Genomic DNA, 24052 nt, shown 5'->3' on the forward strand with positions numbered 1-24052 from the left:
TACGGGGTCGGCTGGTGCAGCAGGTGCCCCCGGAGAGGCGGGGTGTCCTTGAGCAGGACGGGAGGGTCCCCCATGGCCTTCCCGGTGTGCGATCCTCATGCCCACGGGGGCCTCTCTGAGACACCATCCTGCATGTGTTGCACCCCAGGGGGAGACATCCAGCGCCGGCGACTGGGTCCTGGACTCTTGGTTCTCGGGACTCAGACGTGGGAAGGAAGGACGATCCGGTCTGGACCGTGGGGGGTCGGGGCCTGGCCTGACCATTTGTCCCTCCAGGAACGTGGGCAAAGTACTCCTGCAGGCTCCTCCGTTTAACCTGCGAATTAAGGATCGTGGAATGGACGCCGCAGCCATCGAGGAAGCGGCGTTGATCCCGCTGCGGCCCGGGGCCAGCGGTGTGCGGTTGGGGAGGGAGCCTAAGCCGCGAGCCTGCCCTTTCCCTTCACCGGGAGAAGACTCCAGGGCCACCTGGAGGGGAGCCTCGGGCGGCGCAGCCCTGGTGCTCTGTGTCCCCTCCCCGCACCCGAGTCGGCCTCACGGAGCAGCTGCTCCCGTTTCCTGACCCCGATCTCACCGCAGCCCGGAGCCCGGCTTCAGTCCTCGACACGGTTTAGGTCTGCAGCGTGCATGGGGTTGTTTTCCCTTCTCCGTGTGCAGCGGGCTGCGAGCCGGCCGGGTCCTGCCTTAACCTCCTTATCGGTGCTTCTCCGTAAGGATTCCCGAACGAGAGCTCTGGGCGTGGGCTCAGGGCACCTCTGGTTCGGGCTCGGCGGTGGAGAAGCGGGGGGCTCGCCTCCTGCCCGGCGCTGGCTCAGCCACGTTTGCAGACTAATGATGTCTTGAGTATTATGTGTGTTACACACCCGCACAGACGCCCGAAGTCCAGGCGTCCTTCACACGCGGGACCGGATGAGGGGCTTCCCTGCTCGGGGCGGCCGGGGGCGCAGTCGGGGGGCGTCCGCCTGTTGGCTTCAGCTCAGGTCACGATGTCAGGGTCATGGGATCGAGCCCCACATCCGGCTCTGTGCTCAGTAGGAGTCGCCTTGGGATCCTCTCTCGCCCTCAGTCTCTCGTTCTCTGTTTCTCTTGAAAAAATAAACACACAGAAGTGCCCGGGGGCTCAGTGGTTGAGCATCTGCCTTCAGCCCAGGGCGTGACCCCGGGGTCCTGGGATCGAGTCCTGCATCGGGCTCCCTACATGGAGCCTGCTTCTCCCTCCACCTGTGTCTCTCATGGATAAATAAATAACTAAAAATAAGGAAATAAATGCCGAGCCCCCTGGTTGTACAGGCTGTACGACTCCAGGCTCAGGTGCAAGGGCAGGTGTCACGTACGTTCTTCAGGTGGTTTTACGCGGACGGCAGCACCGGTTTTTCTTTCTTACTAAAAACACATTCATCACATGCACAGAGTGCTTTGTAATGTGCAAAATGTGCATTTTGTCCACGTCAATTTATTTTTTTTTATTTACACCAGCAATATCCTCTTAGAATTTAAGAAAAACAAACACTGTCTTTCCTCATCCCGACCTGCCGTGTGAAGTACCTGCATCCGGGGCGCTGCCTTTGGCCACAGCGGCAGAGACGCCGGCCTTGCCTGACGATGACACCCGGGGACCGTTACCGTCCTCCTGCAGGGGCTTCCTGCGGACGCACGTGCTCTTCCCGCCTGCACCCGGCTGAGCTCCGACGTTCACCTGTCGGCCTAGAGCGTGAACTCCGTCCTGGTCGCAGGCCGCAGCGGCCTTCTGCTCACCTTTCCTGGAGGAGAGCGCTTCTCCCCCCGCGGTAGGAAGACGTGGGGTCACCCCTGGGACCTGAGGTCGCCAGGTTAGGTCACAAGCGCCAGTGGGTTAAGCTGCTTGTCGGGGAATGCCGTCCGCCGCCCATCATCTGCTCTGGGGCCTGGGGTGCGGTTGGCCTCCCTCCCCAGTGGAAGCGGCGTGGACGGTCAGAAAGCTTGCGACCGGGCAAAGCTATGGGGCCAGGCAGGTGCGGGGTTGGCTGTGCACCCCGGGCCCACAAGGGTTCCTGGGTCTCCCACCCACACGGTGGAGGGCACGGCCCCGCTCCTGCCCTGTCGGGCACCCGAGTCGTTTCTGTGGGTGCTTCTCGGAAACTAAGGACAGGATGTTCACAGCTGTGTGCCCGGGGGAGGAATGGTGGACGGACACCCTGCTCTCCGCCTGCGAGCACCAGCGCTTCCCTAAGGACACGGACGTGTAGCCAGCGCCAGGGCCTCGCGGACCCAGGGCCCGTGAGAGGCAGGCAGGACACTGGGAGGCCCACGCGTGGACGTTCGAGCCAATATCATTAAAGGTCTCGGCGCCCGGGCGTCACCCCCTGGGCATGGGCATCCGTGCATTTTGTGAGATCCCTTGTGGTCCCTGTGCGCCAGGGCAGGGGGCCGCTGGGTGACTGTCGCACCTTCTCCGGGCAGAAAACGCAATAAATCATTTATGAAGCCTTGCCTCATAAATACTGATTTGTCGTCACCGAGTGTCGGGGAGGGACGTCCGCCCCCTACACTGCTTGGACCTGCGGCTCCGCGAGAGAATCGCAGCTCGGCTCGGCGTCCGTCCTTCTGAGTGTCCTGGGTCCTGGTCCCTGCGTCTGACCGGGACAGCGGCCAGTGTGGTCCCGCCACAGCGCACCCGCCTCCGCCCTCTCGACCACTTCACCTGGAGGCTTTATATATGTCTGCCGTCACCGTCGTCCGTGGAGGCTCACGGGGCCCGGGGCCCCGTTGCTCCTGGCGGCGTGTCCCTCCGTAGGGCTCCTGTCCGCGCCGTCTCTGTAGGCGCAGCAGTGAGGGAGGCCCGGCCGCCCGCGGGTGGGTGCAGGTGCCGGGTGAGGGCGGCTCAGGGGCAGCTCCTCCAGACGGAAGCTGCAGGGCTGGGAACCCACGCTGCGCGAGGGCTCGGTCTGCTCGGTCTGCCTTCCAGCCCAGCGGTCGGGCCTCAGTGCCCCCGGCCTGCAAGGCAGACGGACGTCCCCAAGACTGGGCGTGTGAGAGTGTGTGGGTTTGGGGCTCATCTGCCATCGTCGTACGAGGCGGCCAGGACCTGCTGACCACCATGGGGACCGGTCCACAGAGGAGTGAGCGGCCTGTCATCGGAAGCATCCACAGAGTCCAGCTTCTCGGGGACGCAGCCACCGGCTGGACTGGAGCAGCTCCAGGGGGGAGCAGCCTGCTAGGGCGCCGGCAACCGGGTGTGTGCAGGGGGCAGGGGCAGGGCAGGCGAGGACATGTCTGGACCGACAGGTGCGCTGGCGGAGGAGGGAGCCGGGTCTGCGATTGTGCGCCAGCGAGCTCCGCTGTGCAGCTCCCAAGTGGAGGCAGGAAGGGGGAGCACGGCTGCCTCCCGCCTCCCGACAGGGCCTGTCCATCTTTCCTCTGATCTGGGAGGGACACGCCTGCAGCCCCCGCCCGCCTCAGCGTCGCCTCCAGGTCCGCCCTGCGCGACCCGCCCCGGGGCACCTGCCCGCACACCCGCCCCGTCCCCGCCGGGGGAGCCCCTCGAGCGGGCACTGCAGCCGGGCCCCTGTCCACGGCTCTGCTGCCCTGGCTTCCGGCACCTCTCCCACCTTCTACCCCGCGGTCCCCCAGCCTGGACACCCCCAGCCCCAGGTCCCCCGAGCTCAGGACCCCCCATGGTGATGATTTTGTGACGAGAAACAACTGAGCAAGGTCAGCCTCTGCCTGCGTGTCCTGGGACCCACCGGGAGGCTGACCGCAGGCGCTTTAGCGCGAGGTGGTGACCGGGGCTCAGCGGGACCTCAGCCACCTGCTAACCCCACTTGCTGTCCCTGACCTGACGTGCCTGTGCTTCATCATCCTTCCTGGGCAGAGAAAAAGCATTTGAAGGATCACAAGCATTTGTCTTTGAAGATGCCATGAGCTGCTGCAGCTGCGTTCCTGGACGCCTCAGATATGGCAGATGGGACGAAGGGGACGGGAAGGGCCCAGGAACACCGGGTCCCAAGGCCATGCCTGGAGCTCGCGGGCCCCACCAGCCCTCGTCCCTCCGTCCATCCATCCATCTGTCCGTCCGGCAGGCCAACCTCGGACTCTGCCCTGAGGAGGCGAGGCCCAGAGCCCTGGGCTGGCGTGGGGTCAGCAGTCCCGACACCTGGAGGCAGCCCTGAAATCAGGTATTCGGTCCCAGATCCCGCGTCGGTCCCCCAGCGTCTCCTTGCTCACCTCCTCGTCCAGTGCTCGACGTTTTGGCCGCGTCTTCCTGGTGAGCGGGCCTTGGGACGGCCGAGCCGGGCAAGCGCCAGGACGGTGCTCGTCAGGTGGACCAGGCGTGGGCTGGGAGCGTGGGGCCTGGCGGGGGCTGCAGGGAGCGTGGGGGCAGGTGCTGTCCGCGGGCCACGTCCCAGCATCACGACGGCGCTCCCACCGACCCTAACAGGGTGCATGGGCTTACGCGCACGACAGGGGCATTTGCTGCCTTCTTAAGTATTTTTTGAACTTGTAAGAGTTCCAAATAAGTCACGTAACTTTAGTCCTTGGTTTCCTTCTTCCTAACGTGATGGCCGTTTTCTCTTTAAGTGACGTTATGAAATGTAATTAATTGATGTTTATAAGGCGCTTGATATTGAAATATGCGCAACATAATTTCCTTCAGTGCCTAAATCAATCTTCCAGACACACGTTTAAGAAATCCCAAGCTTGAGGCATTAAACACAAAACACTGCCGTCCGTGAGCGTTGGGAACACCACGCGCAGTTCTACAAGTACGCTCTGCTATTTCTCCCGAAAAAAATGAACCCGGAGGACCTGAGAGACGATCCAGTGAAATATTAAGCAGCACTTGGATTAGAATAGATTTATGGGATCATTAAAAGGTAATTATTGGTTCATTACCAGAAGCACCAGTTTAATTACACGATTAAGTTTCAGGTGGTTTTCATTACACACAGGAAGCTTCCTGCAATTCCCGTTTACCTGCTGGTTTTGCTGATGTGGTTTTGCCACCAGATTTAAGGGAGGTCCGTCGATCTAATGGTGCAGCTGATGCTGATTACTCTCTAAATGCTTTACTTCCCTTAAATACACAACATTCCCCCGAAAGACCTGCAGGGCCCTGAGCTCGGGGGCCGGGGGAGTGGGGGAGCCCTCTTCCTCCGTCCAGCATCCTCACGACTCTCGCTCGGACAAGGAGCGCCTGGGCGGTCACGCGGGTCTCAAGGCCACTCTCCAGCCCCATCTGAATTCATGTTAAAGTTGAAATTTTTTTCTTTAAAATTTAGTATTTGTTTGGAGGAACAGTCTCTGTGCTTGACTCACGAACAACCTCATTATTAAGCTTACTAGATACGGTCATATTCAGACTTTCTAGAAAGATCTAGGTGACCATTGACATGACTTTCTAGAAAGATCTAGGTGACCATTGACGTGAACGTGACTAGTGTCCCGTGTCTGTCAGGCTTGCTGCTGTGTCCCACACGTCCCAAGCCGATGCTCACCGTTTTGTGTCTTCAGATGAGCCCCATGGACACACAGGCGCCCGCGTGGCTGGCGGGAGGGGTGGAGCTGGCCTGTCCCGCTCCGCTCGTCCCTGCCTGACGGTCACATCCTCGAGCCTGGTAGATGCTGACGCGTCCCGGGACGGCGTGTCCCGCCGGCACCACTCCAGGCAGGCAGGTAACTGGGTGCACGCGAGCATCCGTCCACACTGAGCGCGGCCGGGGCTCCTGGCTTGGGTGGCAGGCGGGGCTTCCCGGAGCACAGCTCGGAGACACCGTCTGGGAAGGGCAGGGCTGAAGTGCAGCGGAACGCGACATCTGTTCAAGGACGAGCCTGAGAAAACCGTTTATTCGCAGCCGACCTTGGGGGGCATTTGCTGAAAGTCACAGAAAATTGGTGCAGAGGCGTCCAGCCAGATGCAGCCCAACACCTGGAGCGTCTGCATCAGCTCCGTCCCTGCTGCTGCGGAGACCGAGCCGCCCCACGGCCCACGGGGGCCCTCGGTGCCAAGCTCCCGCTGTGGGTGCAGCTCCTCCCCCAGGGCCTGTGGTGCCCGCCGCCAGCGCAGGGGCCAGCGTGTGCCTCAGAGCCACCGGCCCTCCAGGCCCTCTCCTGTCCTCAGGGCCGCCATTCCCCCTGGGCCCACCCCCATCCTCAGGGCCACCATCCCACCTGGGCCCGCCCCTGTCCTCAGGGTAGTCGTCCACCCACCCCAGCCCAGCTCCATCCTCGGGGCCGCCGTCCCCCACCCCGGGCCCACCCCCATCCTCGGGGCCTCCGTCCCCCCCCGGGCCCACCCTGTCCTCAGAGCCACCGGCCTCCAGGCCCCCCATCCTCGGGGCCACGCTCCCCCCCCAGGCCCAGCTCCGTCCTCAAGGCTACTGTCCCCCCTGGGCCCGCCCCTGTCCTCAGGGCCATCATACCCCCCTGGGCCAGCCCCCGTCCTTGGGGCCACCATCCCCCCTCCCCCAGGCCCAGCTCTGTCCTCAGGGCCACCGTCCCTCCCCAGGCTTAGCCCCGTCCTCGTGGCGGCCGTCCCCGCCGGGCCCACCCCTGTCCTGAGAGCCACTGGCACCCCCCATCCTCGGGGCCGCCGACCCCCCAATACTGTCCTCCGGAGTCAGGGCCCTCCGAGGAGGCAGGGAGAAGCTTTCCCCTTCCGGGCTGCACGGCACTGGACAAGGACCAGCCCTGATTGCCTTCCCTGCTGGCTCCTTCCTTGATCCCGCCTGCGAAGGATGCTCGTTCACAGGCCCTGGGGCCTCCGCCCTGCCCGCCCCAGCACCGTCCCTGGACACCGTGTCCGCCCCGTGCTCGGCCTGCGTGTGTGTCTGTGTCAGCAGCAGGCAGCCTGCGTGTGGGGCAAACGCGAGACTGCACACAGCTGGCGAGGGTGGGCATTGAGGCTGGGATGCAGGGGAGGCACCTGCTTGCACGTCTCGGGGGATGATGGGGACAGGGAGACAGGGATGCCCCTGTAGATGCGCTGGCCCCGGCCCTGGCCGCCAGCAGGGGACGGCCCGAGACAGCCAGCAAGTGCCCGGCCCTGCAGGTGACCAGCACCCGGTGAGGACGCCGAGTGGGGAGACAGGACGGCGGCCGCAGAGGCCTGTGGACGAGGACGGGCTGGGCCTGCAGTCGCCTCCTCTCTGCCTTGTTTAAAAATTAGTTCTTTCTTAAATCTTTTTAGTCTTTTTCCTCAAATTTACAAATTTTTATGAAATAGTTTTAAAGACTTCATACCTTTTCTGTAAGGAGATGCTAATAATGTATAGTTTAAGGGAGCACACGTCCCTTGGGGCGGGATGCTTGTGTGTGAGTGACAATGTTAGTAAGAAGGATAAGAGCCCGAAGGCACCGTCGCCGGCGTGGCGTCCGTGTCCTCCTGGGAAGAAGGTGCATGTCTGCGTAGAGTCGGGAGGCCCAGCCTTCGATCCGTGACCTCGGGAACTGGCACAGAATCTCTGAGGCCCCCTTCCCGCCTGCCGGACCCGGAAGGGCTGCCGGTCCCGTGCTCTCCTCTGGGCGGCCACGTGGGCTCCCACCCCGTCAGGCACCCCCACCACCCCGTCCGTGCACACACGTGTGTGGGTTCCCGTGCACCTGCCCTGCTGTGCACCAACAGCCCCACTGCAGCCGCATGAAGAGTAAGACTCGCTCCCAGCCTGGGCGTCCGTGTGGACCGAGGCCCCACGTCAGACGGAGCACTGGGGACGCGACCCGGGCCGGGGTCCCAGCTGGGGATTGGCTGACGCCGCGGGAACGGGGTCGGCCTCCAGGGAGAGAGGGGGCGTCAGGCCCGCGGCGCGGTTGCGGCTCCCTCGGGCCGTCGGGCACGATGGCCCTTGTGGCTCAGCCTGCCGCTGCTGTTCCCTCAGGAAAAACAGTTTCCAGACTGAGAATCTGACATATGAGCCTCTGGCCGGTCGGGGCCTCCTGTTGCTGAGTCCTCAGAAACGCGTTAGGTGTTGACAAAAGGGAGACGCGTTTCCCAGGCGTGCCGCGCTCACCCGTCGGCTCCGAGGCTCCGCACACGTGGGCCTTCCCGCAGCCCTGTCTCCGGGCGCAAGAAGGAGCGTGTGTCTCTCCTTTCCCGTGACGCAAAGGTGTGCCTGTAGCCTATCCCGGATGCAGACGTACGCGCGGGGCTTCCAGGAACCTCAGGACGTGCACACACACATGCTTCCACTGGCTAGAGGGGTGGCATGGTTGCCGTGGGCACGGGGTGGCGTCGTCCCTACGGGCACCGCAGCTGTGTGTGCTCGCCCCAGTTACGACTCACCCACTTCCTCGCTCTTCCCGGTGGGAACGTTGTCCCTCTGAGTAAATGCAGCCGCTCGTTTTTGAACCAGAAATGCACCGAGTGTCCCTAGGATGCCAGGCTTCCAGCTGGGCCCCACGCACGCTGGACTGTAACCCCCCCAAGCCCACCCAAGACGAGAAGCCAGCTTCTGTGTCTGCAGACTGACCTGCGTCACCTGTCATAACCCTCCTGCGGTGTCCCTCCCCCGGCATCCATCCCCCGACGTCCCTCCCCGGCGTCCGTCCGTCGGTGGCCATCGCTGGGGACCTGCCCAGCCTGCACGCCTCGGCCGAGGGGAGAACCCGCACTCGCCCCGCGCTCGCCCCGTGGAGGGGCCGCAGGTCCATCCTCTGCTCTCGGCTCCCTCCAAACACCCGAGTTCTGGTCCCCAGTGACAAACCCTGGAAAGACTTAAACAGTGTGCGCTTTCTTTAGACATTTTTGTTCCATCAGAACGAAGCTGCCGGGCGGGGAGGGTCTGTGTCCACACGTGAGCGGGCCGGGGCGGGGGACACGGCGCCAGCAGCAGGGGGCCCTCCCGCCTGCCCGCGCCTCCCGCAGCCGACCGGACAGAGCGTCCGCAGAGCCGTCGCCGCATCTCCCAGTCACAGAGGCGCCCGGAAACCCTGGACACGGGCCTCGGCTCCTGAAGCGCCGCCCTCCGTGGGTTCCAGGACGGCCCGTGCCCCGCGGTGATGGACAGAGCCGCCGGGCCGGGTGGCCGTTAAGCAGAGACGACTCACGCGGGAAGGGAGACCGTGCCGTCCTTACAGGCGCTAGGCTCGTCCGCGGGGGTCCAGGTCAGCGAGCAGAGCCTGCGGCCCCCACCCCATGGCTGTGGCCTCCGTGGTGACCGGGTGGGGAGGGGAGCTTCCTCCTGGCTGTGACCTGTCCACCTGCCACCCTCCACGCTAGGCTCCTTCGTCCCAGCGGCTGCGAGCCTGGGCCCCGCCCGGTCCACCTGTAGCCACAGGACCCTGGGAAACCTGCTAACAGTGCCCCTGCCTCAGTTTCCCTGTTCTGTAAGAGCGCGGATCTCCCAGACTTGTTCGGTGTCTGTACGCAGCTGACATCCGTGATGCTGAGGATGACACGTGGCACGCGGTGTGGGGAGGCGTCTGCCGTCACCGCTCCCTCGGCGTGGGTGTCGGGTGCCCCCTGGCCGGGGGTGGGTGGCTCCGCAGGGGACAACAGGGCGGGTCCGTGGTGGGTCGTCCATCGTCCGTTGGCCACGTTGAGGACACAGCTCTAGAGTCGGGGCCTGAGTCCCGCCGTCACCTGCCGCCCCGGGGGGGAGCTCTCTGCTGGTCCCCAAGGCATCGCCCTTCCGTCCCCTTCCATCCCCTTCCGTCCCCTTTGACCCCGCGGCACGCTCAGGTTCTCACGGTGCTGGCACCTCGCGCTCGTGGGCAGGATCCCTTCTGTCGCCCAGTCGGGCCAACACCCACGCTCCAGACGCCCCTTCCTGCTCGCCCATCTAGTGGCAGCGGCGGGTGGCTTCCAGCACAGCCAGGAGGACCTGGAACACGCTGGGTGGCGCCGTGTCCCCATCACGGCCTCGCTCAGCCTGCTGCCCTGTGAGACCTGCTCTGCCGCGCCTTCGGGACCTTTCTGCAGCCGCGGTGTTCCCAGGCGCCGGGGAAGGTGGGACGGCCGTGCGAGCCTCCGGGAGCCTCCATGCGCCCCTGGGCCCTGCAGTGTCAGGCACGCTCGCCGTCGGGGCCATGGGCTCCGTGCTGCGGGGACCTCAGACCCTCAGCCATGCTCTCCACGGCTGCGCTGGCCTCAGTTTCCCCCCACAGACTGTTTCTGAAGCAGCACATCTGTGTGCCCCGCCCCCGCCAGGGTGCCCAGGTGCGCGTGGACCCGTCCCCCTGGAGGCTCATGGGAGGGCGCCCGGGCTGTGCACACCGTCACCCGGAGGGCGGGGACCAGGCGCCCGTGGCCGGCACAGCCCGACAGGCGAGAGCTGCAGCCTCGTGTGAGAGGCACGTGACACCCGCCGTGCAACCCCCCCATGGCTGCGCTCCTGGCCGTGGGCCCTGATGGAGAGCCTCCTGCCCCCCCACCTGGCCCCCGCCTGGCCCCCGCATCTGCATCGAGCCCAGATCTCGACAGCACCGCAGCCCTCGGGGCCCTGGGCGCATCCTCAGTAGTGATCGAGTTAATTTTTAAGTGTTCAGTTTGTTACGTTAAATAACGCGGTGGCACAAACTCAGTGATCTTTTAAGAGTTGGTGAGTCAGGAGGGTCCCGGAGGGGCCGCAGGGCGTGAGGACCACACGCTGTTGTTGCTTTTGTTTTATTAAACATTCTACGTATTGATTCATGAGACACGGAGAGAGGCAGAGACACTGGCAGACGGGGAAGCAGGCTCCCTGCGGGGGGCCCGACGTGGGACTCGATCCCGGGACCCCGGGGTCACACCCTGAGCCCAAGGCAAAGGCTCAACCGCTGAGCCCCCGGGCGCCCCTGACCACACGGTGTTGAAGGCCCGCGTGTTCTTTCCTGCGTGTGTCCCACACTTGGCCCAGAAAGGCCGACGGGTGCAGACCCCAAAACCCACCAAGGCCTGCTCCCCGCTGCCCGGGACCAGGACGGGCAGCCTGGTGCCCAGAAGCCTCTTACACGGAACCAATCCACTGCAGCCAAACACACAGACACCTCACGCCCCCACCCTCAGCAAAGGCCTCCGCCCTCCAGGGGCTGGTGGGGGGGAAGTGGGGCCAGGGCGTCCCCCTCCAGGGGCTGCCGCAGGGGGAGTGGGGGCAGGACGTCCCCGTCCAGGCAGGCACAAGCGCCCCAGGCAGTGTCAGGCGTCTCCCAGCGTCAGTGGCAGGGAGCAGGGGCTGGAACTCCCATCCCGTGGGCAGTGAGGGTCCGACGCCACCAGGACCAGAGGGGCCCCGGGCTCCCACCCGCCCTGGCGGCCCCGGGACAGCCCGGCCCCGGAGGGTGAGCCAGAGATGCAGCTGGAAGGAGTTGGATGAGCTCGAGGGCCTCACAGCAGAAACAGCCGGGCTTCGTGAGGCCCACTCCTCATGCCTCCGACGGCGTGTGGGCGCCAGCACGGAGACGCCGTGTCCCAGCAGCCACGCCACACGGACACCAGGGGAAAGCGGGGAAAGCTCTGCAGGGAGGCCCGGCCACTGTGCTGGACGTCGGAGCGGGAGGCAGACGGAGCTGGTCACGGCCCAGGAATTAGGCAGCGCAGCCCCGCGGGCTGGAGGGGGCTGACCTTCGTGCGGAGGTGGAACTCGGGGGGCAGGGGAAGTCAGGGGGTCCCCTGATGGGAGCCCCCGAGTGGACGGACGGAAGGCACTGGTCCCCCGTCCCGCGTGATTGCGGGGCTGCAGCTCCCGTCTGCAAGCTGCTCACCCGGTTGCAAGGTGACGCCTTGCAGGAGACTCGCGTTCCTCTTCCCGTATTTGCTGCTTGTGTTGGGAGTGCTGTGCACACTCGTACTGCACGGCCTCTGCGTTTCTGTGTTTATGTCCCTTGCGGGTGGACATGTGGAGACGTGTGCCTGGGGCTGCGTGTGTGTGGGGGGGTGCACACAAGTGCATCTGGGGCTGCATGTGTGCGTGTGCACGTGCAAGTGTGCCTGGGGCTGCAAGTGCAGGCATGTGTGCACGTGTGCACCTGTTCCTGGGGCTGCGTGTGCGGGTGTGTGTGCACGTGTGCACCGTTCCTGGGGCTGCATGTGCACGTGTGGGTGTGTCTGGGGTTGCGTGTGCGGGTGTGTGTGCATGTGTGCACCTGTTCCTGGGGCTGCGTGTGCACGTGTGGGTGTGTACACAGGCGCCCGCACCAGAGACAAAGCCAGCCTTGTCCGTGTGCCCACGGCCCAGCAGGTGACCCACCCAAACGAGCCCCCGGCGGGGACAGGGAGCCACGCGGCCACAGCCTCCCCCTGCGCGGGTCCGAGGTTGGGCGTGGCTGTTGAGGCTCCTCAGAGTGTTTTCCCCAAAGCACGCGTGGCTTCCCCGGGAGCAGGCCGGGACCTCCTGCCCTGCGGGGCCGTGAGTGCGTGGAGGGAGTGCAGCCGCCCCCGCTCCTCCCGGACGTGGTAGCAGAGGGATCCAGGGGTCTGCGGTTTCCGGAACTCCCTGTGGCTTGGGACCCATGGGCCCGTGTGTGGTGACGGGGTGCCCGGCGCCCACGCGGTAGGGCACGTGTGCCCGTGCACACAAAGCGGGAGAGTACGGCCTGTGGGAAAACGTCGGGTCCTGCCAGAACCGAGGCTGTGATCGTGGGGGGATTATTGCCTCCAGCGAGTTCCCGTCAGACCCGGGGCCGGAGAGTCTTTTCTCAAAGCCGACGTTCTTTTCTAGTCCAGGACGTACACGTGCAGCTGGCAAGGAGACCCCCTGTGCTTCACGGTGGATTTCGCCTTGGGCTTCACCTGCTACGACAGCAAGACAAAGGTAAGGTGCCAGCAGGTGCACAGGGCCCCCGTGATGCGCGACAGGGTCTCCGAGGAGCAGACGTGTGTCCGGCCGCCGCCAGCCCTGCCAGGGTGGCCATGTGACCGCGGCGCCCTCACGGCCAGCGTCTGTGTGCCCAGAGCCAAGCCGGGCCACGCGTCCCCCCACTGCATGGTGTGGCCAACACCGCTGCCCCCAGCACGGGCCGGGCGTCCTGCTCTCAGGAAGGACCCCCTCCCCCCCGTAACGTAAACACTTGGAAGACACGCATGGGCTGCCTGACGTACAATCCTGAGCATTTTGCGGAGACACTGCAAGGGCTGCTGGTGGGACTCGGCCGGTGCCAACCCCACAGGGGCCCAGCTGACTGGCGTTTAGAACAACAATGTGGTCCACTTGTGGGAACATTTACCACCAAGAAGGTTTCTGTGCCCCATCCAGCTCCAAGGCCACAGAGAGGGCGTGGGCTCCCCGACGGCAGCACCGCTCCCGCGGGACGGGCTCCCTGTGGCGCTGGACAGTGGGCAGAGTCTGCACCCGGGAGGGCGCACAGAGGAGCGATCCAGCATCGTCTGGGGTCTGGGACCAGAGGGACCCTTCTGCGGTTTTGCTCACCGCCTGGGGGCGTGCTGCACGCTAGCTGGACATGAGCTGCACGCTAGCCTCGTCTACAAACGAGCTTCCCATCCAGATTTTCTCCCGCCGACGGGACGGTCCCGCACACAGCAGGAGAGTGACGCACCTCCGCGGAGGTGATGCACAGGGTCCTCCTGGAAGCCCTCGGGCCTGAGCCCCTCTGGGCAGGAATCCAATAGCCCCATGAGGCCGAGGCTGACCTGGAGCAGAAACGTGAGATCTGCGAACCCTGAAGAGGGATGACTTTCCCGTGGGAGCGGGGATGGCGGTTCGGGTCTGGCCAGATGGGGCGGGAAGAGCCACTCCTCGTGGCCGCGCAGCAGGGTACCGCGTCCCTGACACAGCGTTGTCCCGCACGGCCGTGGAGGCCCCACTTCCCACCGTCACAAGTTAACAAGTCACATGCTAGGAAGGACGTGGGCGGGGACGGCCACCGCGTGGTGACCCACAACCTGGAATCCTAGCACAGGACGGGCGGCAAGGGTCCTCCGACACGCTCTTGACGCGGGACGGTCCTGGGATCACTGCAACCCCAGGCCCGCGATCGTCTCCCAGCATCAAGGCCAGCCCCCCAGCGGGTGGGAAGACCCCGCACCCGGGGCCGAGCGAGGCAGCACCAGCGCTCCCTACGGCTCCCAGCGCACGTCACCTCCCGATCTGGAAGGGCCACTGGGTTTTCAGAAGCGCTCAGTGTCCCGACACTAAACGATGGCCTAGAACCTCCGTCAGGTGACACGAGCAGACACAGCATCCACCGTGGAAATGGCACATATCGTTTCTTAAGGAAAAGTTTGGGTTTTAGGTTCAAGGAAGAAAAGTTCAGAAGGAGTTTGAAGTGACTTGGAAACTGCCCCCCGGGAGAGGAGGTGCTGCTGCTCGGGGGGGCCCCCACCCGCCGCCCTGCTCCTGCCCCATGGTCCTGTCCTGTCCTGTCCTGTCCTGCGTGGGTGGGAATGGGGTCGGGACAGGGACAGGGGTGGCGGTGGTGTGGGGCGGGGACAGGGTAGGGTGGGGGTGGGGGCAGGGTTGGGGTGGGGGTGGGGTGGGGATGGGGATGGGTGGGGGAGGGGACAGGGTGGGGACAGGGGTGGTGGAGGGGGTAGGACGGGTTAAGCATGGAGAGAAGGTTCTGGACCATGAGGCAGCGTAGCCCAGGACTCAGCTGAGGGTCACCGGCAGGGCCTTCCCCGCGGTCACTTCATCCCCCTTTGTCTGCGGTATTTCCACACCTGGCACCACGTGAAACATTAATTATCGGGGTTATTCCTAGAACGTCATCCCGACGGGAGTCGGCCACCGCTGAGCCGTCTCCTGATCCGATCTGAGCCGCGTACGGTTTCACCGCGGTCCCCAGGGCTGCTTGGGCCTGGCTGATTTTGTCAGGAATCGGGTGTAACCACGGTGCCCTCGATGCCCCCCACTTCCCGATGACCATGCGCAGGATCCCGCGTGAGTGCCAGGGCATGCTGGCCCCACAGCACACGGGGTTTGGCTGGTTTGACCCTTGGAGGCAGCCGCAGAGCCCTGGGGCCCGGGCAGTGGCCCAGCGCCCTCCCCACCGTCCCCACTGTGCTGTCCGGTTGCCTGCGTCGGGGTGGCCCCGAGGTGGCCCCGGGGTGGGGGCAGCGGGCCACCTGTTCTGGAGGCCACTCCCCAGGAAGCGGTGCCTGCAGTGTGAGTCTGGGCAGAACCTCCTCATTCTGAGGTAAAGAGGCAGTGAGGACACCAGCCCCCCGAGGCCGGCGTAGACCTGCCTTCCTCATCGTGAAACCAAAGACCCGGTATTGTTCCCGGAGACCCACAGAGCTCCAGCACCTGAAGGACCCTGTTCTGACGCTTTGCCCTGAAACAAGACGGGATTCGAAAACCCAAGAAAGACGTGCAAGACCCTGAGGGCAGTGGGGGTCGGGCTCAGCCGGGGCGGAAGCCCACTTGCCTTCTGAGACCCTCGGAGAAGGACGGGCGCTGCTTCAGGCCGGCACCGTCATGGAACAGCTCGACCTTGCCGGGCTCTCCCGGAGACCAAGCCGTTGCCCGTGAGCTGTCCCCGAAGACTGACTTGTGTAAAAGCCACTAAGTCTTTACTTGCTGCAGACCCTTTCATAATTAAACAGTAAGAATCTCTAAAGCAGGTCTCGCCTCTGAAGCTCCTTGGTAACAAACCCGTAGTGTCTGCAGCGGCGTGAGGTGCTCACCGCCCTCTCGGTGAGGCCGCGGAGCTCCATGGGGAGCCCCACGTGGGGCCCGTGGGCGGGACTGGCTTCCCCCCCGTCTGCACCGTGGGCCCAGTGCAGCAGAAGGGGGCCTCGTAGTGGGTTTTAGTCTCACAAGCAGATAAAGGAGCGGTGATCACACGACGCTGGGAGCCTGCGTATGGGACGGGGAGGGGCGGGGCGGGCAGTGGGACGGAGAGGAAGCGGTGGTCGGAGGAGGTCACTTGGCTCAGACGGGGCGCGCTCCGGGGAGTTAGTGCACGCTCGGGCCAGGTGAGAAGGCTCAGCACCTGCCTGTGCTCCTCAAAGCAGCGTATTTACGATGTGCCTAGACACTAGTTCTTGTTTCTGAATCACTCATTAAGTCCCTCCTTTTGCAGAATGTGCTCTGGAGATTTAAGTTTTCCCAGCTCAAGGGATCTTCAGATGATGGAAACACCCGAGTGAAGCTGCTCTTCCAGCACCTCAACAGCCGACAGATAGAGGTGAAGGTAGGGAGCCCGGTGTACGCGGCCGCCCGGCCACATGCGGGTACGACCTCAGTGGTCACGGGATGAGTCTCCGAGTCCCCTCCATGCGGACCATGGGCACAGGGGTCCCGTGGAAGAGCCCAGACCATCTCGGTAGAGACGCTGGCGGCGTAAGACCGTGGTCACTGGAACACATTAGCAGATTCTGCTGAAAATCACAGGTTCCTTACTAAACGTTAGCAGGAAGTCAGTATTTAAAAATACGTGAGACGGGGCGCCTGAGTGGCCCAGTCGGTGGCGCATCCGGCTCTTGGGTTCGGCTCAGGTCATGATCTCAGGGGCGTGAGGTCGAGCCCCACACTGGGCCCTGCGCTCGGCTCGGGGTCTGAGATTTTCTCCCTCTGCCCCCTCCCTCCCTGCACATGTACGTGCACACGCTCCCCCTCTCTCTCCAAAGACGTGAGAAGCCGGCGTCGAAAGGAAGTTCAGGTTCACCGCACTGAGCTATCGTCTTTACCTCCAACAAGGGATTGGCGTTGTCCATATTTTATGGATGCGTGTGCTGTCAACAACCCAGTTTTAATATAACTGAAGAAAAGTCCAAAGATGAACCCAGGGAACTAAAAAAAATAATAATAAAATAAAATAAAAAATAAATTAAAAAAAAGAAAGAAGAAACAAAAATGTGAGACCTGTGAGCACATGCCATTTGGAAACAGATGCAACACTCGGCCTGTATCTTGTTCCAATGACTTCAGGGGACACGTCACCTCGACACCATTGTCTCTGAATGTCTGTTCTTAGCACCTCTCTATTGAGCTTAAAGAAATAATGTCCCACGTCTACTTTTTTAAGCACCAAGCGCAACTGTACAGAATCTGTCAACATTCTGAACTTTAGGAAACGGATAAAATCAGTCTGAACGTAAGCACCATCGAGGCACCTGGGTCATGAGCCGTGTGACACAGCCACTATGTAGGGTATGTGGAGTCCGGGGAACCTGCCACCAGCAGCCTGGGAACCCCAAGAGGGAGCGGGGACACAAGATAATATCACTCTTATATTTGGCATTTTCTGCGTTAATACAGTGACCATGCATAGCGTCAGCACGTCCTCCTCTTCTCATTGATCGATTGATTGGCTTTTAGGGGGTGGGGCGGGGGGAGCCAGCTACAGGTTTCCTGCTGAAACCCCACAAACCTCTTATTCCAGTGCGTTCTCTAGGCATGAGGCAACACTGGAAGTTTGAGGGTTTCCCGCCCCTGCTGCCCCAGGGAGACTCCCGCCACCTCCTGCCCCTCTGGGGGGTTGGGGCCTTGGTTTTTCCACCTCTGCCCCGTGACCACTCCCCGTGAACTCTGGGGTCTGTCACCCTTCCCCACCCCGTCCTGGCCTTACCACAGGTCCTGATCTTTCTCCCCGGGAGCCGGACTGAGATTACAACCCCACCACCCCCAGCCCCCTGCCCCTGCCCGGGTCCTGCTCCCTCCGCAGCTCCCCCCCCCGCTGGGTCCCTGGGAGGCAGAAGTGGGGCCCTGGGTGTCCAGTCCCGGTTGTTCCCAGCGCCCTCGGATTCAGTCCCACATGCAAGTGTGCGTGACCTCATGGGGCGCCTCATTGGTCCCGGGTGCACATCTGTGCGTGGGGCGAGCATCCCTGTGGGCGTGGCTTCACCACCAGCTCGGGAGCCACCCTTGGGAAGAGCCAGGCTGAGGCCCACGTGAAAATGCCGTGTCGGGGTTGCCGCGGCGTGGAAGCTGTCCCCTGGGGTGCTGGCCCTGCCGCGTGGCAGGTGAGGCTGTGGGGGGGACGGTGTGCAGGGGGCTGGCCTGCGCCCATTCTGCGCACACTCCTGTCTCTGTGAATCTCACCAGTTGGTGTTGGGGATCGTGACCTCCAGGGACAGCCCGCCCCGCCCAGCACAGCGTCCTCCAGGCCGGTCCCGGCCGGAGCAGGTGCCGTTCCTCCTCCCTTCGTGGGGCTGGATGGCGTGTCCCCGTGACTCTTCAGTAACCACGGGAATATTAGGACGCTGTCGCCGGAGTGCACCTCAGCCTCTTGAACGTTTTGCATCTCATTACTCAGCAAAAGCATAACTAAACCGTAATCGATCATCAATAATCAAGTGTAGTTGTCAAGGTTAAGGCTCATTTGCATGCAACGGAGGAACTTCGAGGAACGTGGGCTGCAGAAAGGGGCTCCTGGAGCCGCAGTGGCTCCGGGCAAGGGACGGCATTGAACAGATTCTATGCTTTTTGAGCTCCAAGAAAGTCACTCAAATGCAGCTACACAAATGAGGAAGGTTTATCGTCAAAGGCAGAGTCTGGTGATCGAACACGACCACAGACACGAGATCCCGTCCTGCACGGACACGGACAGGCTGGGTGCTTCCTTGCGTCTCACGTATGTAAGGCTCCATCTGTGCTGGGTCGGGGGTCATGTGACCCTGGCCACACCCGCCAGCCGGGTCAGTGCCCAGGTGACACGGTGACACGGATCTCAGCCCAGCAGCTCCTGGTGTTCAGAATAAAGCCCAGACCTGACCGCGCTGTAGCCCCGTGACCACGCGAGTGCACGTGTGTGCATATGCACCCTCCCGTGTGTGCGCGGCCATCCTCACAAGCAGAGCGCGTTTCCAGCATTTTATTTCATTTTTTTCTTACAGGAACTTGAATTCCAGGACCTGACGGCCGTCCTGCACTGCGTTCACGCCTTCCTCGCAGCAAAGGTGGCCTCCGTGGATCCCGCCTTCGTGGACAGCCAGAGCATCGGAGGAAGGCGCTTCTGTTGAGTGCTGAACGTTAAATTATTTTAAGAAATAACTCTTTTCCTGCAACTGTTGCAACTGTGTGTGATTTTATAACGAGCCTATAGTTGTGATACCAATAAAAGACGTCACTAGTTTCCAGAGATGGGTCGTTCCTATTGGGTCCGACGGGCCAGGGCGCCGCTGGCGTTGTGTCCAAGTCCCCCGAGGGTGGGCTCTCACCACGCGCTCCGCCTCCCACGTGGCCAACAGCAGACGGCGTTCCCATAAACCAGGTGCTGGGAGATGCTGAGAGCCCTCTGCCTGGTTCCCCCGGAAGAGGAGGGCTTCATGAGCCTTGGGGTCATTAGTTCCCCTTTTCCTCAAGGAGGGGCTGAGCAAAGGCGCTCATTCGCTCATTCAAAAATGAGTAGGAGAAACGTGTCGGAAAGAAAATTAATTTCAAGTATTTAATGTTAATATTATACTTTTATAAACTATTATATAATTAAATAGCACAGCACTTAAATGCTAATTTAAATTACTTTCCTAACTCCTGAAGGAGAGCCTGTGCTGGAGTTTCCTTGTCTTTTCAACTGTTTACTGCTTCTGAAAAGGTCCTTTCTCCTTTTGTCATTAAAAGTGACTTAATAGGCTCTTGGTCTCTTAGGGAGACTGCCTGAGGTCTCCGAAGGATCCCGGACAGGAAGCAGGTCAACCATCAGATGGTAAAGTTTGGGAAAACAGTTGTAGGGAAAGGTAGGTGTTTCCTGCAGCTGGTGTGGGAAGGCAGGTGCACGGGGCCCAGCCCCACGGCCCCATGTAGCGGGTATTTACGGGCACACAGCGGACTCAGAACAGGCATATTTAGGACATATCCATGCGTAGCGGGTACTACGTGTGTCACACACACAATTCCCGTTCACGCGGTAACGGCTTCTGGGCAAGACCGACACGGGCAGAGGATTCAAAGTGGATTTTAAATATTATTCCAAGGGAATGGTGTCCGCAGAGCGTCAGGCACCGTCCGCCGTAGCGTCTGTTGTGCCCTTTGGTCACCGTCACTACTCGCGGCCCTGGGGACAGAGCCTCCCCCCGAGCGCAGCTGGGCCACCCCATCCTGCAGCGTCTCCACGGCCGTCCTGGCCTCCACCTGCGGCAGAGCCCAGACTCTCGAAAACAGGAGGTGCCCTTCTGCACCAGAGTGAAGACCTGGCGAGGATTTTGTTGTTTATTTTCATGAAAACTGTAGATTTTTAAAGTGTCCCTTTCCTGGATCATAAAGAAGAGAATAATACATTCCCAGGAAGTGTTGATGCTGAAATTTACATTTGTAGAAATACACGGGGCTCTGAAAAAATGCACAACTTTTTTTTAAAATTAGAAAACAGCGAAAGTCCTAAGCGAGCGGTGGCCACAGCCACGTGTCCTTCCCTCTGCGTTCCTGCTGGCCAGTCCTGCCAGCACAGGTGACATCCCTGCCCCCAGGTGGCCCCGTCAGGCCCCATGCAGACCAGGGAGGAGGGTAAAATGACAATTATCGCTGCAGGTGGAAGCAGAGCTGGCCAAGGGCACAGTCTCTCCGCCAGGCTGTCGGGTGCTGGGTTGGAGATGGTTTTATTTTCATTCACAATATGTGGCTAATCCTAAAAATCTCAGTTTTGCGCCTTACTCAGTCGGGGCCCCCGCGGATCTCCTGTGTGGGAAGCTGGCTGGTTCGGGAGACACGCTCAGGGCTGTGCACCGTCCCCTCTGGGCTCACACGCAGGTGCACCCTCGCTCCCGCCGTACGGGGCAGGGCAGGCGCAGGCTCCGTGCAGGACTGAGGCCGGGCTGCTCGCGGCGCCAGGTGAGCCAGGCCCTCGGACCCCAGGCTGAGCCCGATTCTGCCTCGGAACTCACGCCCCGGCCCCGGGGCTCCTTCTCGGGAGCTGTCTTGTAAACGTGGCCTGTTTTCCCTCCCATTCTTGGGGGTTTTCTATCCCATTTCAACGGGAACTATGGAAACCTGGTGACAAGGACTGTGGTCAAAGTGGGGACACGACCCTGGACGGTGGCTTAATCCACGCCACCGTCCCGGCTTTCATTCCCAGTCGGCCTTGGGGTGGCCGCCCAGCTGGGTGGGGACAGGTGGGGATGCAGTCCCCTAACCCCCCACCTGTGGGATAGGACCCTAAGGGGCTGAGGCCTCTGCGTCTGACTCCTGATCCCGTGCCCAGCCCCCCATGACCTAAGAGTAAGCACGTTTATCACACAACATCACATCACCCCCACGTGAAAACAGCGCTTTTGTGAAAGCAGAGCACACGTAAATGCTTCTGGCAAAAGGAAAAAACCAAATCCACTTTTCTAAAAAAAAAAATCTCCCAAGGGCTTTGGCAGCCAAGATTAGCAATGACGAAATGCAACACAGAATATGGTTGGGACAAGGATTTCTATTTTATTCGTTTATCGAATAGTAAATTATTTTTACTGTAGCAAATGTATGCTTTTTAAAATTAAATTCAATTGATTAACATACGGTGGGTGGATTATTAGTGCCAGAGGTAGAGGTCCAGGGTGCGGCATCCCACCACGTTTGCTCCTTCACGCCCGTCCCCCAGTGACCCCGTCCCCTCACCCGCCCCCTCCAGGAACCCTCAGTTTGTTTCCTGTCATTAAGAGGCACTGACGGGATGAGCCCTGGGTGTTATTCTATATGTTGGCATATTGAACACCAATAAAAAATAAATTTATAAAAATTAAAAACAAAAAACAACAACAAAAAAGAGTCTCTTATGGTATTTTGATAGGGATTTCATTAAATGTGTACATTGCCCTGGTAACATTGACATTTTCACAATATTAATTCTTCCAATCCATGAGCATGGAATATTTTTCCAGCTCTTTGTGTCTTCCTCAATTTCTTTCAGAGTGTTCTGTAGTTTTTAGGGTATAGATCCTTTACCTCTTTGGTTAGGTGTATTCCTAGGTATCTTACACTCCTAACTCTGGGAAACGAACTAGGGGTGGTGGAAGGGGAGGGGGGGGGTGACTGGGTGACGGGCACTGAGGGGGGCACTTGACGGGATGAGCACTGGGTGTTAGGCTATATGTTGGCAAATTGAACCCCAATAAAAAATAAATTTATAAAATAAAAGAGTCTCTTATGGTTTGTCTCCCTCTCTAATTTTGTCTTATTTTTCCTTCCCTTCTGCAGTGATCTTCTGTTTTGTTAATTATGGGAGTGAGATCCTATGATAATTGTCTTTGTCTCGGTAACTGACTTCACTCAGCATCGTACCCTCCAGGTCCCTCCCCATTGAAGCACATAGTGGGTATTTGTTGTTTCTTTTTTATATATATAAATTTATTTCTTATTGGTGTTCAATTTACCAACATACAGAATAACACCCAGTGTTCATCCCGTCAAGTGTCCTCCTCAGTGCCCGTCACCATTCACCCCCACCCCCCACCCTCCTCCCCTTCCACCACCCCTAGTTCGTTTCCCAGAGTTAGGAGTCTCTCATGTTCTGTCTCCCTTTCTGACATTTCCCACACATTTCTTCTCCCTTCCCTAGTGAGTGAAGTGATTCCCTAGTGAATATATTCCCTTTCACTATTATTTATATTCCCCAAATGAATGAGAATATATAATGTTTGTCCTTCTCAAATTGACTTATTTCACTCAGCGTAATACCCTCCAGCTCCATCCACGTCGAAGCACATGGTGGGTATTTGTCATTTCCAATGGCTGAGGAATATTCCATTGCATATGTAGACCACAGCTTCTTTATCCATCATCTTTTGATAGACACCGAGGCTCCTTCCACAGTTTGGCTATTGTGGACATTGCTGCTAGAAACATCGGGGTGCAGGTGTCCTGGCGTTTCACTGCATCTGTATCTTTGGGGTAAATCCCCAGCAGTGCAATTGCTGGGTCTTAGGGCAGGTCTATTTTTAACTCTTTGAGGAACCTCCACACAGTTTTCCAGAGTGGCTGCACCAGGTCACATTCCCACCAACAGTATAAGAGGGTTCCCCTTGCTCCGCATCCTCTCCAACATTTGTGGTTTCCTGCCTTGTTAATTGTCCTCATTCTCACTGGAGTGAGGTGGGATCTCATGGTGGTTGTGATCTGTATTTCCCTGATGGTAAGTGATGCAGAGCATTTTCTCATGTGTCCCTAACAGTAAATTTATACCAGCAATGAGAATATTAAATAATATATATTTTCCTGAGCAAAAGTTTTCTCTTGTAATGAATTTTTCCTTTAAAACTGGAACCCGGGGGCAGCCCGGATGGCTCAGTGGTTGAGCATCTGCTTCTGGCTCAGGGCGTGACCCCGGGGTCCTGGGATCGAGTCCTGCATCAGGGCTCCCTGCATGGAGCCTGCTTCTCCCTCTGCCTGTGTCTCTGCCTCTCTCTGTGTGTCTCATAAATAGATAAATAAAATAAAATGCTCTAAAAATAAACAAAAGTGGAACCAAAAGCAAATGCAAAACCAGACTACCCGGTGTGTCGTTGGGGGAAGGCGGTGGCCTGCGTGCGCCAGCAGACGTCTCTGGCTGCGTCTTACCCTCACACACAGACCAGAGTCTTCCTCACCCTCGGAGGTCTGGTGGCGGATTGCCCAGTGAGACCCGCTGCCCGTCACGGTCCGTGGAATCGCCCCGCCGTGGTCCAGGATCGCGTGCCAAGCCTCCACCCCGGGAGCTCTGGGGGGCTGTCACGTGGCCACTCGTTCACAGGCGAGGACTTTTGTGAGCCTTCGTAGGAGCGCAGCCCCGACCCAGAGACGCTGACACGGGGCGAGATCAGGCCCCTGCCCTGCGTCATTGGCTTCAGGTCGTGCGTCCTTGGGCCTGAGGGAGGTGCTGCAGCTGAGCCCCACAGCCTCTCCCGCCCCAGAGGAAAAGTGGGGGCTCAGCGCACAGGTGCCCGGACGGTGGAGCCAGCGCCGCAGCCCCGCATTTAGGGCGATTGCTGGCGCCCACTTACGTGTATTCTATTTGGAAAATAAAGTCGCTCTTGGCTTATACTCTCTGATTTCAAACTCAGGATGTAAATAATTTGGGTGCTTGCCTCTGTTTTTTTTTTTTTTTTTTTTTTTTTTTAATTAATGAGTGACTTGAAGTTACTCGAGAGCAGGGGTCAGGAAAGCCCGAGGCGTGGGCCACGTCCAGTCCAGGGACGGTTTTTGTAAACGCAGCTTCATTGCAACGTGGCCGCGTTCATTCACGGGGACCTTGGTGGCCGCAGGGAAGCCAGGGCGGCCCCAGAGTCCCGAGCAGGTGCTGCCGC

General features: G+C 60.5%; 1 protein-coding gene across 1 annotated transcript in view; it reads left to right on the top strand.

Annotated features, from left to right (window-relative positions):
- SNTG2 (syntrophin gamma 2) overlaps positions 1-18914 on the top strand; it is an 85518-nt gene extending 66604 nt beyond the window's left edge. Inside the window, exons 16-18 of the mRNA XM_038560643.1 lie at positions 12612-12704; positions 15934-16044; positions 18689-18914. Of these exons, the coding sequence (XP_038416571.1) occupies positions 12612-12704; positions 15934-16044; positions 18689-18814 (330 nt within the window). The 3' untranslated portion in view covers positions 18815-18914. The remainder of the gene's footprint in view (positions 1-12611; positions 12705-15933; positions 16045-18688) is intronic.
- The last annotated feature ends 5138 nt before the right edge of the window (positions 18915-24052 follow it).

This window comes from Canis lupus, chromosome 17 (genome assembly GCF_011100685.1).
Source record: "Canis lupus familiaris isolate Mischka breed German Shepherd chromosome 17, alternate assembly UU_Cfam_GSD_1.0, whole genome shotgun sequence".
In the NCBI taxonomy this organism is placed as follows: domain Eukaryota; kingdom Metazoa; phylum Chordata; class Mammalia; order Carnivora; family Canidae; genus Canis; species Canis lupus.